The sequence below is a fragment of the Marmota monax genome, unplaced genomic scaffold, assembly GCF_021218885.2.
Source record: "Marmota monax isolate L192 unplaced genomic scaffold, Marmota_monax_Labrador192_F-V1.1 WCK01_AAM20220418_F8-fsc00108, whole genome shotgun sequence".
In the NCBI taxonomy this organism is placed as follows: Eukaryota; Metazoa; Chordata; class Mammalia; order Rodentia; family Sciuridae; genus Marmota; species Marmota monax.
The window spans coordinates 4,299,830-4,313,158 of NW_026694593.1; the positions used below are offsets into that span (position 1 = coordinate 4,299,830).

The 13,329-nt window shown below is 46.6% G+C and overlaps 1 protein-coding gene across 1 annotated transcript; it reads left to right on the forward strand.

The window, feature by feature from the left end:
* The first annotated feature begins 204 nt into the window (after positions 1–204).
* Positions 205–7,605, forward strand: Tchh (trichohyalin). The gene is made up of 3 exons (XM_058571968.1): positions 205–247; positions 1,651–1,818; positions 2,838–7,605. The coding sequence occupies exons 2-3, from the start codon at positions 1,681–1,683 to the stop codon at positions 6,570–6,572; spliced, it is 3,873 nt and encodes a 1,290-aa protein (XP_058427951.1). The 5' UTR covers positions 205–247; positions 1,651–1,680; the 3' UTR covers positions 6,573–7,605.
* The last annotated feature ends 5,724 nt before the right edge of the window (positions 7,606–13,329 follow it).

Sequence of the window (13,329 nt, forward strand, 5' to 3'; positions counted from 1 at the left end):
GAGGCAAGGTCTGTGAACCTCGTGCCAAATAGCTACATGAGCAAATAGCGAGATAAACAAGCCATTGGCAGAGACAAAGGTGGAGCTAGGCTTGGGATGAATCAGGCCAGCCCACAGAGTGGGTGTCTCCTTCCCAAGTTGCTCTCCAGGGCACAATTCAAACCCCTATAAAAGGCCCAGCTCCCAGTTACCCAGTACACTTGCCAGCAGTGTCAGCGAGCACTCAACGTCCTCCTCTGGTAAAGTGGTAAGTCCCATTCTGTGGGATCGTGTTCTTCTGTGTCCTTCTTCAGTCGTCTAGCCATTGTGGATGTTGGGGAACGAGGGCAAGTTCTATGTGCTGAGCAGGTTCTCTGTGCCAGGGGGCTCTTTCAGTGGTGGCTAGTTCTCATGAACTCCATCCCATCTTGGTTTGGTTGGACCCATACTTGGCCCTTGGCTCCAGGCTTTCAACCCAATACTTTGGCACATCAGGGAATGATAACATGTGGCTCTGAGGAGGCTTATCTTCCTAAAAATCACCATCTCAAAAGTGTGCCAAACCTCTAGTCTCTTTTCATATCTGTCTTACCTCATATGGACCATCTTCATATAGTTATGGCATCTAAGGTGCTTCATAGAGTTAAGGCATCTTGGTAAAAATTGCCAAGATGAACCACTATGCACACACAGCCAGCAAAACCATCTATGTGTTCTTTTAACATTGGTCTGCTGGGGCTAATTTGTGTGTGTGTGTGTGCAGAGCTGGGGAATCAAACCTTGGGCCTTGTGCATGCTAGGCATGCACGGTGCGCTATTATACATACCCCAGCCCCTAATGTTTTTTAAAATGCCAAGATTTGAATGGCTTATTTGGGTTTAACAGGGGTTTACCATAAGACCAATATCATCCAGTTTTCCAGGCTCAATTTGGCCCATTGATTCTACCAATCAGGAAGGACCTCTCATAATCTTTCTATGAGTGCATATGTGAATATCCTTAATATATCTAAATTAAGGCAGATAACATGCATCCTATGTTTTCTACATTTGTGTATCTGAATGTTGCAATGTCATCTTTTGAAGTACAGTTTAATCTTAGAACTGGTGACTTATGGATTATACTTCTTGTTCTCTTCTGGACTATAATGTTGGGGAATAATTCCAATTCTTTTTTCATTGTTTCATTTGCTACTAAGTGTTTGCTGACACTTAACAGCAAATAAACTGTACGTAGCTCTAACCACTTGAAGATATACTAAAGCCTTCCTTCATCTTTGGGTTTCATCTATCAACTTTATAAGTCCTTATGAGTAGCAATATATGAGTAGCAATATACCAGTTTTAAATTCCTGCACTCTTCACTATCTGCTCTGAAATATGCTGGGGAGCTGAATGAGAGAAGGAAAGGATATGGATAATCCAGAATGGATAGACAATGAGAAGTCTGTCATAGATTATCTGAAATTGATTTCCTGGCTTGAAATTTCTCAGTATCTCTCTTCCCCCTTTTGAATACCATATTCAAGGATAAAATGCTCTGAAAGCTCAGATTGGAAATAATTAGTACTTAAAGTAAAATTATTTACAGCTCTGCCTCAGACAGTGAGAATGAAGCCTCCCAAAAGCAGAAACAGAGTTTTGATTCTGGATTCTATTTTATTATTCTAGGTTTACTTGAACTTGAAGGAAGGAAAAAAAATGTCTCCACTTCTGAAAAGCGTCTTCGATATCACCGAAATTTTCAATCAGTATGCCTCCCATGGTTGTGAAGGTGCAGCACTAAGCAAGAAAGACCTAAAGAATCTCCTTGAAAGAGAATTTGGAGATGTCCTTCGGGTAAGAACTAACAAGAAAAGGAAACCGCTCCATTAATTTAGGACTATGAATTTTCTTCAGGAGAGACAGAGCAAGGAATGATACCTTATATGCATTTTACACCAGGCCAAGTCTATACTACATCCCTCATTCTTTTCAAAGTCTGAAGGTATTTAGTTGACATTGAGCCTGAGTATTTAAAAAGCTGGTAACAAGTTCATCTACTTGATGGCACTGTCAGCAAGAATGAGCTGTTCATGGGACACTGCCACCAAAGATGGCAAACCAAACTAGATTTGGAAGGATTTAAATGTGCCTCCAAGCTTCAAGAGCTAAAATCAGCCTATTTTCTACTAACATGGTATTGCCATAAATATTTTAAGTTTTTTGTTTGTCTTGATACTGGAGATTGAACCCAGGGCCTTGTGCAAGCTAGGCAAATGCTTCACATCTAGCTGCATCCCCAGCTCTTTTCAGCTTTATTTTGAGACAGACTTTTGCCAAGTTGCCCAGACTGGCCCTGAACTTGTGATCCTCTTGCCGCAGCCTACCAAGTACTTGGGATTACAGGACTGTGCCCACAGCGCCAAGTTTGCTTTCAAACATGGAACAGAAACCAGATAAGAAGGGCTGGGAACATGGCTCAGTTGGTAGAGGGTGTCCCTTGCATTCACAAGGCCCAGCACCACAAAAAAAAAAAAGAAAAAGAAATCAGATGAGAAGTACTGGCTGCTTCAGACAGAAATGGCTGCTAGAAATCTTCATAAATTTCCATGCTCCCTCTCTCTTGAGGATAAGTACATTCTTATTCAAACAGCTAAGGAGAAGTTGGGTTATAAGATACGACAATTGCCAACAAATGTACGCTTTGAAATGATGTGTTCACCTTTTACGTGGGGAAATGACTTGACACACACTGCACATTCTTTCTAATTGCTCTGAATATCTCTTGATGGTTAGCATAGTATAAGTGTAAATAAGATTTTTACTGCCTGTAAACAATACATGCTAAAAGATTCGTTTGTTTGATTTTTCCGTAGAGACCACATGACCCTGAGACGGTAGATGTGATCCTGGAACTTCTGGATCGCGACTGTAACGGGCACGTCGATTTCAATGAATTCCTCCTGCTGGTTTTCAAGGTGGCTCAGGCTTGTTATTATGCTCTTGGCCAGGCCGCAGGGCTAGAGGAGGAGGAGAGGAGAGTCCAGGGTGAAAGGAAGGGGAACCTGATACAAGATCGTAGGCAAGAAGACCAAAGGAGATTCGAGTCCCCGGACAGACAGCTGGACGAGGAACCTGCACACCAACGCCGGCAGAGGAGGCAGGTACAGGAGCGGGAGCGCGGGGAGCAAGAGGAGCAAAGGAAGAAGCCAGAGAGGCGAGAGCAGCGCGACTGGCAAAGGCAAGAAATCGAAGAGCGCCGCGCAGAGGAAGAGCAGCTGCGGAGACGCAAGAGTCGAGACGCCGAGGAGTATCGAGAAGAAGAACCAAGTCGAGAGAGGCGGGCGCAGCGCGAACGTCCGGAAGAGCAACTGCAAAGGAGAGAGCCAGAAGTGCGACGCGAGCGCGCGCAAGAGAGACAGCTGCAGCAGAGGCGCGAGCAGGAGCTGGTGTCTGAGGAGGAGGCGGAGGCACAGGCCCGGGAGAGGTTGCAGTGGCAGCTGGACAGCGAGGCTGAAGCACGTCAGAGCAAAGTCTACTCCAGGCCTCGCCGACAGGAGGAGCAGAAACGCCGCAGGGAGCAGGAGGAGGAGAGGCGGCCCCGGGAGCGAGAGCTGCAGCGGAGCGAGCTGGAGGAGGAGGAGCAACGCCGCGACCAAGACTTGAGGCTGCAACTAGAGGAAGAAAGTCAGAGGCGCCAGCCCACGCTGACCGCCAAACACGGCCCGCGGGAGCAGCTCAGGGAGGAGGAGCAGCGGGAGGAAGAGCAGCTGCAGAGGGAAAGCAGGCGCCAGCAGCGGGCGAGGCAATATCGGGAGGAAGAGCAGCTGCAGCAGGAAGAGGGGCAGCTGCAGAGGGAGAGGCAATATCAGGAGGAAGAGGAGGAGGACGAGCAGCAGCGGTTCCGGGGGGCAGATCAGCGCCGCGATCTGAAATGGCAATGGCAACCAGAAAGAGAAAGGGAAGTGCGTAATAACAGGGTTTTCTCCAAACGCAGAGAGAACGAAGAGAAGACCCGACGGCTGGACGATTCTCAGGCGTTGGACAGGCCTTTCCTGCAAGAGGAAGAGGAGGAGAAGAGAGAGCTAGAACGAGAGAGAAGGCGCCGGCTGCAGCGCGACCGGGAATTCCCTGCCGAAGAGCCGCTGGAGCGAGAGGAGCGAAGAGCGGCGAAAAGGCAAGATGCGAAGTCCCAAGAGGAGGAGCAGCTACTGAGGGAAGAGAGAGAGACGACCAGGCAAGAGAGAGACCGCAAGTTCCGTGCGGAGGAGGAGCAGCTGCGCCGCCAGGAGCGCGACAGAAAATTCCGCCAAGGAGAGCTCCGCCAGGAAAGGGAGGAGGAGCAGCTGCGCCGGGAGCGTTCTAGAAAGCTCCGCCGGGAAGAAGAGCTCCGCCAGGAGCGGGAAGAGGAGCAGCTGAGGCAGGAGCGGGAGGAGGAGCAGCTGCGCCGCCAGGAGCGCGACAGAAAATTCCGCCAAGGAGAGCTCCGCCAGGAACGGGAAGAGGAGCAGCTGAGACAGGAGGAGGAGCAGCTGCGCCGGGAGCGCGCTAGAAAGCTCCGTCGGGAAGAAGAGCTCCGCCAGGAACGGGAGGAGGAGCAGCTGAGACAGGAGGAGGAGCAGCTGAGACAGGAGGAGGAGCAGTTGCGCCGCCAGGAGCGCGACCGAAAGCTCCGCCAGGAAAGGGAGGAGGAGCAGCTGCGCCGTGAGGAACAGCAGCTGCGCGGCCAGGAACGCGAGCAGCAGCTGCGCCGGGACCGCGACAGAAAATTCCGCGAAGAAGAAGAGCTCCGCCAGGAAAGAGAAGAGGAGCAGCTGCGCCGCCAGGAGCGCGACCGAAGATTCCGCCGGGAACCTGAGCGCCGCCTGGAGCAGGAGGAGGAGCAGCTGCGCCAGGAGCGCGACCGTAGGTTCCGCCAGGAGCGGGAGGAGGAGCAGCTGCGTCAGGAGCAGGAGGAGGAGCAGCTGCGCAGGGAGCGAGCTGGAAAGCTCCGTCGGGAAGAAGAGCTCCTCCAGGAACGGGAAGAGGAGCAGCTGCGCCAGGAGCGCGACCGTAGGTTCCGCCAGGAGCGGGAGGAGGAGCAGCTGCGTCGGGAGCAGGAGGAGGAGCAGCTGCGCAGGGAGCGAGCTGGAAAGCTCCGTCGGGAAGAAGAGCTCCGCCAGGAACTGGAGGAGGAGCAGCTGAGACAGGAGGAGGAGCAGCAGCAGCTGCGCAGGGAGCGAGCTAGAAAGCTCCGCCGGGAAGAAGAGCTCCGCCAGGAACGGGAGGAGGAGCAGCTGCGCCGGGAGCGTTCTAGAAAGCTCCGTCGGGAAGAGGAGCTCCGCCAGGAACGGGAAGAGGAGCAGCTGAGACAGGAGGAGCAGCAGCTGCGCCGGGAGCGTGCTAGAAAGCTCCGTCGGGAAGAAGAGCTCCGCCAGGAACGGGAGGAGGAGCAGCTGAGACAGGAGGAGGAGCAGCAGCTGCGCCGGGAGCGTGCTAGAAAGCTCCGTCGGGAAGAAGAGCTCCGCCAGGAACGGGAGGAGGAGCAGCTGAGACAGGAGGAGGAGCAGCTGCGCCGGGAGCGTGCTAGAAAGCTCCGTCGGGAAGAAGAGCTCCGCCAGGAACGGGAGGAGGAGCAGCTGAGACAGGAGGAGGAGCAGCAGCTGCGCCGGGAGCGTGCTAGAAAGCTCCGTCGGGAAGAAGAGCTCCGCCAGGAACGGGAGGAGGAGCAGCTGAGACAGGAGGAGGAGCAGCTGCGCCGGGAGCGTGCTAGAAAGCTCCGTCGGGAAGAAGAGCTCCGCCAGGAACGGGAGGAGGAGCAGCTGAGACAGGAGGAGGAGCAGCAGCTGCGCCGGGAGCGTGCTAGAAAGCTCCGTCGGGAAGAAGAGCTCCGCCAGGAACGGGAGGAGGAGCAGCTGAGACAGGAGGAGGAGCAGCAGCTGCGCCGGGAGCGTGCTAGAAAGCTCCGTCGGGAAGAAGAGCTCCGCCAGGAGCGCGACAGAAAATTCCGGGAGGAAGAAGAGCTCCGCCAGAAACAGGAGGAGGAGCAGCCGCGCCAGGAGCGCGACCGTAGGTTCCGCCGGGAACAAGAGCTCCGCGAGGAAAGGGAGGAGGAGCAGCTGCGCCGCGAGGTACAGCAGCTGCGCCAGGAGCGCGACAGAAAATTCCGCGAAGAAGAAGAGCTTCGCCAGGAAAGAGAGGAGGAGCAGCTGCGCCGCCAGGAGCGCGACCGGAAATTCCGCCGGGAACGGGAGGAGGAGCAGCTGCGCCAGGAGCGCGACCGTAGGTTCCGCCAGGAACGGGAGGAAGAGCAGCTGCGCCAGGAGCGGGAGGAGGAGCAGCTGCGCCGCCAGGAGCGCGACCGTCAGTATCGGGCGGAGGAACAGTTTGCCAGGGAGAAGCGTCGTCAGGTGCCGGAATTGGGGCAACAAGAGCAGAGACGTCGCCAGGAGCGGGAGAGGAAACTCCGAGAAGAGCAGCTCCGCCGCCAGCAGGAGGAGGAGCAGAGGCGCCGCCAGGTCCGGGAGGGACGCGCCCAGGAGCCAGCCTCGCGCCCGTCCGTCGGCGCTCCCGTGCGCTCCAGCCCCCTCTACGAGTACATCCAGGAGCAGAGAGCTCAGTACCGCGCCTGAGCGAGGCCGCCGGCATCCCTGCCAAAGCTTCCAGCCAAAGAGAATGAGAAACACTGGGTGCCAAGGAATGGCTCACGTGTTTCCGGTTGTGGGGAAACTCTCTCATGTTCGAATGCGCCTTTTCTTCCAAAATCTCGAGCTATGCTCATTTCATTACTTTGTACTCCTGCCTTTAATTCTGTCTCAGGTAGTTCTTTACTGCAAGATGTCTTTGTTCTTGGGTGCAGGTATGGTGTACATTTTTAAAAACATGTCATTTAAATTGTTCACAGAGTTTTGTTTGAAGAACACATTGATTTGTTGCCTTTTAAAGTAACAATACAACAAGTTGAGACTCAAAATAATTGAGTATAGTTTTAATGGCTGATTACCTCTGAGTGGTTTACATGTTTTTAAGGTTGATATATTTTTGTTCTTGTGCCTAAATTTCATTAGTCTACTGCCAAATAACTTACTGGGTTTTGATCTTGATTTTGGCATGATTAATACACATTCCACAAGTTGCCTGAATTTTTGCTACCCTCAAATAAATCAGGGAGAGGAACTTTTGGCAGAAAAACTCCCTGTGAAATCAGCACCTATAACTAAAAGAAATATCTGTTAAGAATTTAAGTGTAGAATTTGGAATTAGATTGTTTAAAAAATATATATACTTAATGCCACTTAAAACCTCAGGAAGCAAAAGCAATGTGTTGATCAAACTTCATAGCTCTAATTTTGAAACTATATCTGCTGTAGTTTGTAGTGCTCAGTTCTGTTCCCCCAATGATGAATTTGAGAGTATTGCTACTTTTGTTAATGTTAGCTTAGAGGAAACCTACTCAGGATCTTGTAAGTTTGTCTTGCTCTAGGGCCAATAGATGACAGAGAGCATGTTGGGAACGGAAAGAGGGAAGTGTGTGAATAGAGAGGCAAATTTCTAGAGGCCCTTTGAGAAGACTTATCCCCAATCCGTTGAGGCCTGATACTACCTTGGAGACATTCTGTTGAAATAATTGGACTGTATAAAAATTTAATAAATGTTTGGCAAATACTTATTTTTGTCTGTTTTCACTCTGTTGTACTTCACTGTCCAATAACCTAGAAATGCATAAATTCCCAATCACAACAATGTTACTATCATCTGTGTACAAATATGAAAAGGGGAGAGGAAAACCACCTTTGCTCCATTTTTTCCAGTTAGAGTGAACCCTATATTATGGCTAACCCCACTGGGGTTCTCTTTGCAAGTGTGTGCTCTGTGTGTGTGTGTGTTGTTGTTGTTGTTGTTCTTAACCATACAGCTTTCTGTGCCCCTTATTATAGTGACTCACTCTGGTCATGGAAAATACTGGTGTTCCCACTGTTTGTTAATATTTCCTTCTGAGAATGCAGCGGGTTCTTGGTCTCTGATGTCTGACAAGCCAATAGTAAAACATGGCATGAAACTTCAGATCAGCACTATAGATCAAAGATGACCTTTTGATTTAAGTACATAATCCATGAGACAATTGAGCCAGAAGATGCTAAACAGTAATCAGGCCAAAGTATTAAACTGCATCAACCACCTGGAATCTATATTAGTACTCATCACTGGGAAACAACATCATTTGTAATTATGAGGGTCTTGGATAAGAAGATGCCCTAAGTTATAGTCCGTCAACATTTTGGTCAGTGGTATAGACAAGGAAGCTAAGCATATAGCTCCTAAGTACCATTCTGATGGGGGGGGGGGGCACTTTCTGCAAGAAACACAGCCTGTCTCTCTTACTTTGAGGCAAATATAAGATACCCACCAAAGACAAAACCAAGGAATTCCTGACACTGTCTTAGAGTTTTGAGTCTTTCAAATGATTTATGAGTACAAAGCTATTCTTCTAAATTAAGTGTATACTCTTTTCCTCAAAGTCTTCACAGAAACCATGTAAGAGCTTCACTAGCTTTCCCAATATCCTCTTAAGGAGCACTAGTTGGAGTGCTTCCTTATGAATGCCCAGCCCAGGATAATACTGAAATATGCATTAAACAGAGCCCTTCCAACTTCTTATAGCACTTTACAAGATGAGAAAGACATTTTATTACAGTTTTAATAACATAGTTTTTAAAAAAACTGTAACAACCAAACCATGCCCTCTAGCTTCTCTTTTAGCACATTGGCAGGAAAACTTGGAGGACAACCCTGCTCCACCTGAATAATACACGCGTGGGCAGGACCTTCAGACTGCTGGGCCATTACCCTCTTAACTACAAGCCGGGAGCTCTCTTTAACATGTTGGCTACTGCTAGGGTGTTATGTGGAGGGTTTACTATGCTGTGATGACAAGCCATCTCCCTGTGTGGTGAACTGAATTGTGCCCCTGCACCCCCACCCCAGGTTTACATGTGGAAGTCCTAACCCTCAGTAACTCAGAATGTACCCAAATTTGTAGATACAGCATATGAAGAGGTAATTAAATGAGGTTGTTAGGTTCTATCCTGATCCAATATACCTGCTACTCTTACATTAGGAGGAAATTTGAATACAAAGGGATGATGTGAAGACAAAGGGAGAAGATGGCCACCTAAAGCCAAGGAAAAAGGCCAAGAACCAATCCTTTCCTTACATTCCTCAGGAGAAACCAACCTGGCTGACTCCTGGATCTTGAGACTTCAAGTTCCCAGAACTGTGAGAAAATAAGTTTCTCTTGTTAAAGGCACCTCCTTTGTTATGACAGGCCTGGCAAACTAATAGGTCATGTAAGGTGGTGTGGTGGTGTGGTGGTGCTAGGCACACCTAGCTGTACAGGGATGATATTTACCCTTTGCCCTTGTGCAAGCAGGTCCTGGTTGTTTAAAGACACTCTTTTATTTAACTTTCCATAGTTTCTATGGTTCAATGGAAAGAATGCTAAAAGAAAAGTTCAAAACTTGGTATTTAGTCATTCATTTATTCCTTCAAGAAATATTTACTGTGCTCCTGCTATTGCCAGACATTACTCCAGGAAGCATCTAGGTAGTGTGAAGGTGGGGTGCTGGCCTTTCCCTGCACTGCCCGTGTGGCCTTCCTGAAGCCCTTTGGCTTTCTAGGTCTCCGTTGTTGTTTCATTTATGAAGCTGAAATAGTTATCATCAAGGTTATTCCCAGGACTGGAAAAAAAATCAATTCAATATTCAGCTTATTCAACTGAAACTCTCAAAACAACTGGAATAATTTTCATGCCAACTTCTAGCTTTAGCTAATAGAAACCAGAAAAAAAAAAAAGAATTAACTGACAAAATGATCATCAGAGCCAAATTCAGCTTCAAAGCTCTTACCTTTCTAGCCAACCATCCCTGCACTTCTCTCCACCTGTCTCCTAAAATCCTTCCCAGATCTTTTTTTATTGTCCCAGGTTTATTCATTGATGGAGAAGACCCTAAGCCCACTCCACTTTCTTTGACCCCAGTAGTATCAAACATCAATGCCCTTCTGATTTATGAGCTTCACATATGAATTTGATTCTTCTCATGCTTTTCTAAGGAGAAAAGTAAGTCCTAGAATTTAATCCCGCTCATGCTAAAATTCAGTGATCATTAGTGTTAAATATGATTCTCTGCTCCATCTTCTGTACTAATTACATATTGCTAACATTTGCATTCAGTCATGATAATTATGAGTTTTTTTCAGCAAGTGTACTGGGGCTGTAATCTGAAGATTATAATCTGTGCAATATGTAATAAGCATATTTCCCTTGTTAAAGAGATGACAGTCACATGCAATAATCAGAAACTAAACCAAAAGATAGATTTATGAGTAGGCTACCATTTTCTGAACACTCAGAACAGCTATGGCAATCTCTCAACAGAAACTTCTAGAAATTGATTTGTCACTTCTCCTCTTTCAAAAAAGGGCATGACATTTTCTACAAGATGAAGTCCAACATCTTCAGTTTGGAATTTAAGAGCCTCTACAATCTAGTGTCAATTTACCTTCTAAACCTTGGATCCCAGGATACCTCTGGAGCCAACCATGTGCTCAAAGCAGACTGGTTGATTTATTGTCATTAGGACGTCTTATGAATGTCCTATTTCAAAGACTGATTGGTATAATTTTATCTATTTGGAATGCCTTCTCTCTTTCCGTCAACTGAGGCATTTCTGCTCAGTTTATAAGGCCCAGGTTGAATACCACATCCTCCCTAAAATCTTTCCTAATCACCCTGATGTACAATGATATCTCTCATTGAGATCCTAGGACATCTATTATCTTTACCAATCATTAATTGATTACAATTTTCTGCCTTAGTTGACTTTATACTGGCTTCAGTCTTTGCAATTACACCACAAACTCTTTGAAAACAGAAACTACAACTTGGACGTTTTATATTTTCTTTCCATGATGAACAATAAGAAACATAGCTCTATGAATAAAAAAATTTAAAAATTTACCTAGGATTTCTAAAGTTCTTAGTTACAATGAAGCCCTCCTAACTTTACGCTACTGGCTCAAGGAGTTTTGAAAATTACATGCATACTGTAAGTATTCAATAGATGTGTGTGAAATGAATGAATTAATGTAGGCTGTATGTTTGTTTTCTGTTCAGAGCCTCTACTGCCAATCTATGAAACATGGTATTCTGCTCTGCTGAATGTTAAAACCCTAAATCCTTTTTTATATTTCAGCCTCAAACATTATAGAATATTTGTGATTTCTTCTCCTTCCACCTATTTGGGTTTTTCCTGAATATTGCAGTGAACTTTGGTCTTAGCACCTGTCAGCACCCCTTGGTGAACTAAGAAGCTGGGATAGGAGCTGGGCATTGTTGTGCATGCCTATAATCCCAGTGATTTGAGAGGCTGAGGGAGAAGAATTGCAAGTTTGAGGTCAACCTCAGCAACTTAGCAAGACTTTGTCTCAGATTTTAAAAGGGGAATGGGAGATGGGGGTTGTAGCTTGGTGCTAAAATACCCTGGGTTCAACCCCTAGTACAAAAAAAAAAAAATTCCAGGGGTGGGTCAAGAGAAAGATGAATTCTGGTCCACGTATTATTGTGAGGGGGTAAATGCAGTGAGAAGCAGAAGTGAGATTTCAATACCAGACAGGCTGGTTTTCTCATATGCATTTGAATTTAAATACAGCACACTTATTAAAGGCCTACATTATGCATCTAATTCTCACAACTCCTTCAGCCAGGTTTCTTAGCATGAAGTTAAGAAGGCTTCAATGTATCCATGAGGAGAATCTGGTATATATGAGTCAATTTTATTCCTCTATTAGCATTATTTTGACCCTATTTCTTTTTTTGGTGGTGGTGCTGGGGATTGAACCCAGGGCCTTATGCATGCAAGGCAAGCACTCTACCAACTGCGCTATATCCCCAGCCCTTGACCCTATTTCTTATGAAGTAATGACCCTGCTGATATGCCAAGAGTTTCTGGGCCTCTCTTTCCCCTGGAGAACCATATTAATGTCCTCACATTAGCTTTAATATGTGAACCACAGCCAAGTCAATCCCCAGGTCTCAAACCTGACCATGTGGGGAGGCGGGTGAGTAAAAGTGGGAGAAGGAGACAAGTTTCACACTTTGAAGAAGCATTGAGTTTATAAGAAAAGAAACATCTTGGGGGCTGGGGTTGTGGCTTAGAGGTAGAGCGCTCACCTAGCATTCGTGGGGTGCTGGGTTCGATCCTCAGCACCACAGAAATATAAAATAAAGATATTGTGTCCACCTATAACTAAAAAATAAATATTAAAAGAAAAGAAACATCTCTGTTTAGCAGGGTCATCAAAGATTTCTCCTGTGGAAACTGATATTTAAACTATAATCAAAGAATAACTAAGAAGTTCACTTGGTGAAGAGGGGGGAAAAAGATCTTTCTAGGCAAAATGAAATCATCATTAAAGGCAGGAGGCAAGAGAAAATATAGTGGATTCAAGAAAATTAAAATTAGATTTGACTAGAGCCTAAAATAAATGGCAAGAGATGAGAATAGAAGGTTTGGAAAAGTATTGCATGCCCTATTAAGCTTATCTTGAGGGTGATAAAGAATCACTGTGGGGCTGGGCTGTAGCTCAGTGGCAGAGTGCTTGTCTAGCATATGTGAGGCACTGGGTTCAATCCTCGACACTGCATAAAAATAAACAAATAAAATAAAGGCATGTTATCCATCTACAAATTTGTTTTTTTTTTTAAAGAATCATTGTTGTTTGGGCTGGAGTTGTGGCTCAGCGGTAGAGCCATCTCCTCGCACGTGCGAGACCCTGGTTCAATCCTCAGCACCACATAAAAATAAATAAGTGAAATAAAGGTATTGTGTCCAACTACAACTAAAAAATAAATATTTTTTAAAAAGAATCATTGTTGTTTAAGGCATGGAATTGATGAAGTTGGCAATCTATGAAGACCACTGACTGCAATGTGGAGAACTGGCTGGAAAGGGTCGCTATGAGAGCAAGAACATAGGAGGACAGTACAGCAGTCTCTCTGAGAGACAGTGGTGGCCCAGCTAGGAATACGGAGTGGAGAGAGAAATGGTTCTATTTGAGAGGTATTAGAGAATTAAGATCAACAGAAGGAACGACGGAGAGGAGGAGGTTTATAGTTGAGCTTTGTGGTAGTGGTTCCACTATTGAGATGAGAGCATAAAGGAGTATCCATGATGTGAGAGGAGATGATGAGTTCAGCTTTGCATTCTGCTGTCACACGTGACAAATTAGAATTCAAAACAAAAAAAGAAGTTTGCTCTGGCTCTGGACTTGGCCGTTACCCAATGGGATTGGACAAACCCCCTTGAAACCTTATCCCCTGCCTTATTTAGT

Bases quoted from the DNA above. Each gene is read 5' to 3' on its own strand.
- Tchh (XM_058571968.1), top strand. From the start codon at position 1,681: ATGTCTCCACTTCTGAAAAGCGTCTTCGATATCACCGAAATTTTCAAT. The intron at 1,819-2,837 runs GTAAGAACTAAC...ATTTTTCCGTAG, and splicing joins AATTTGGAGATGTCCTTCGG to AGACCACATGACCCTGAGAC.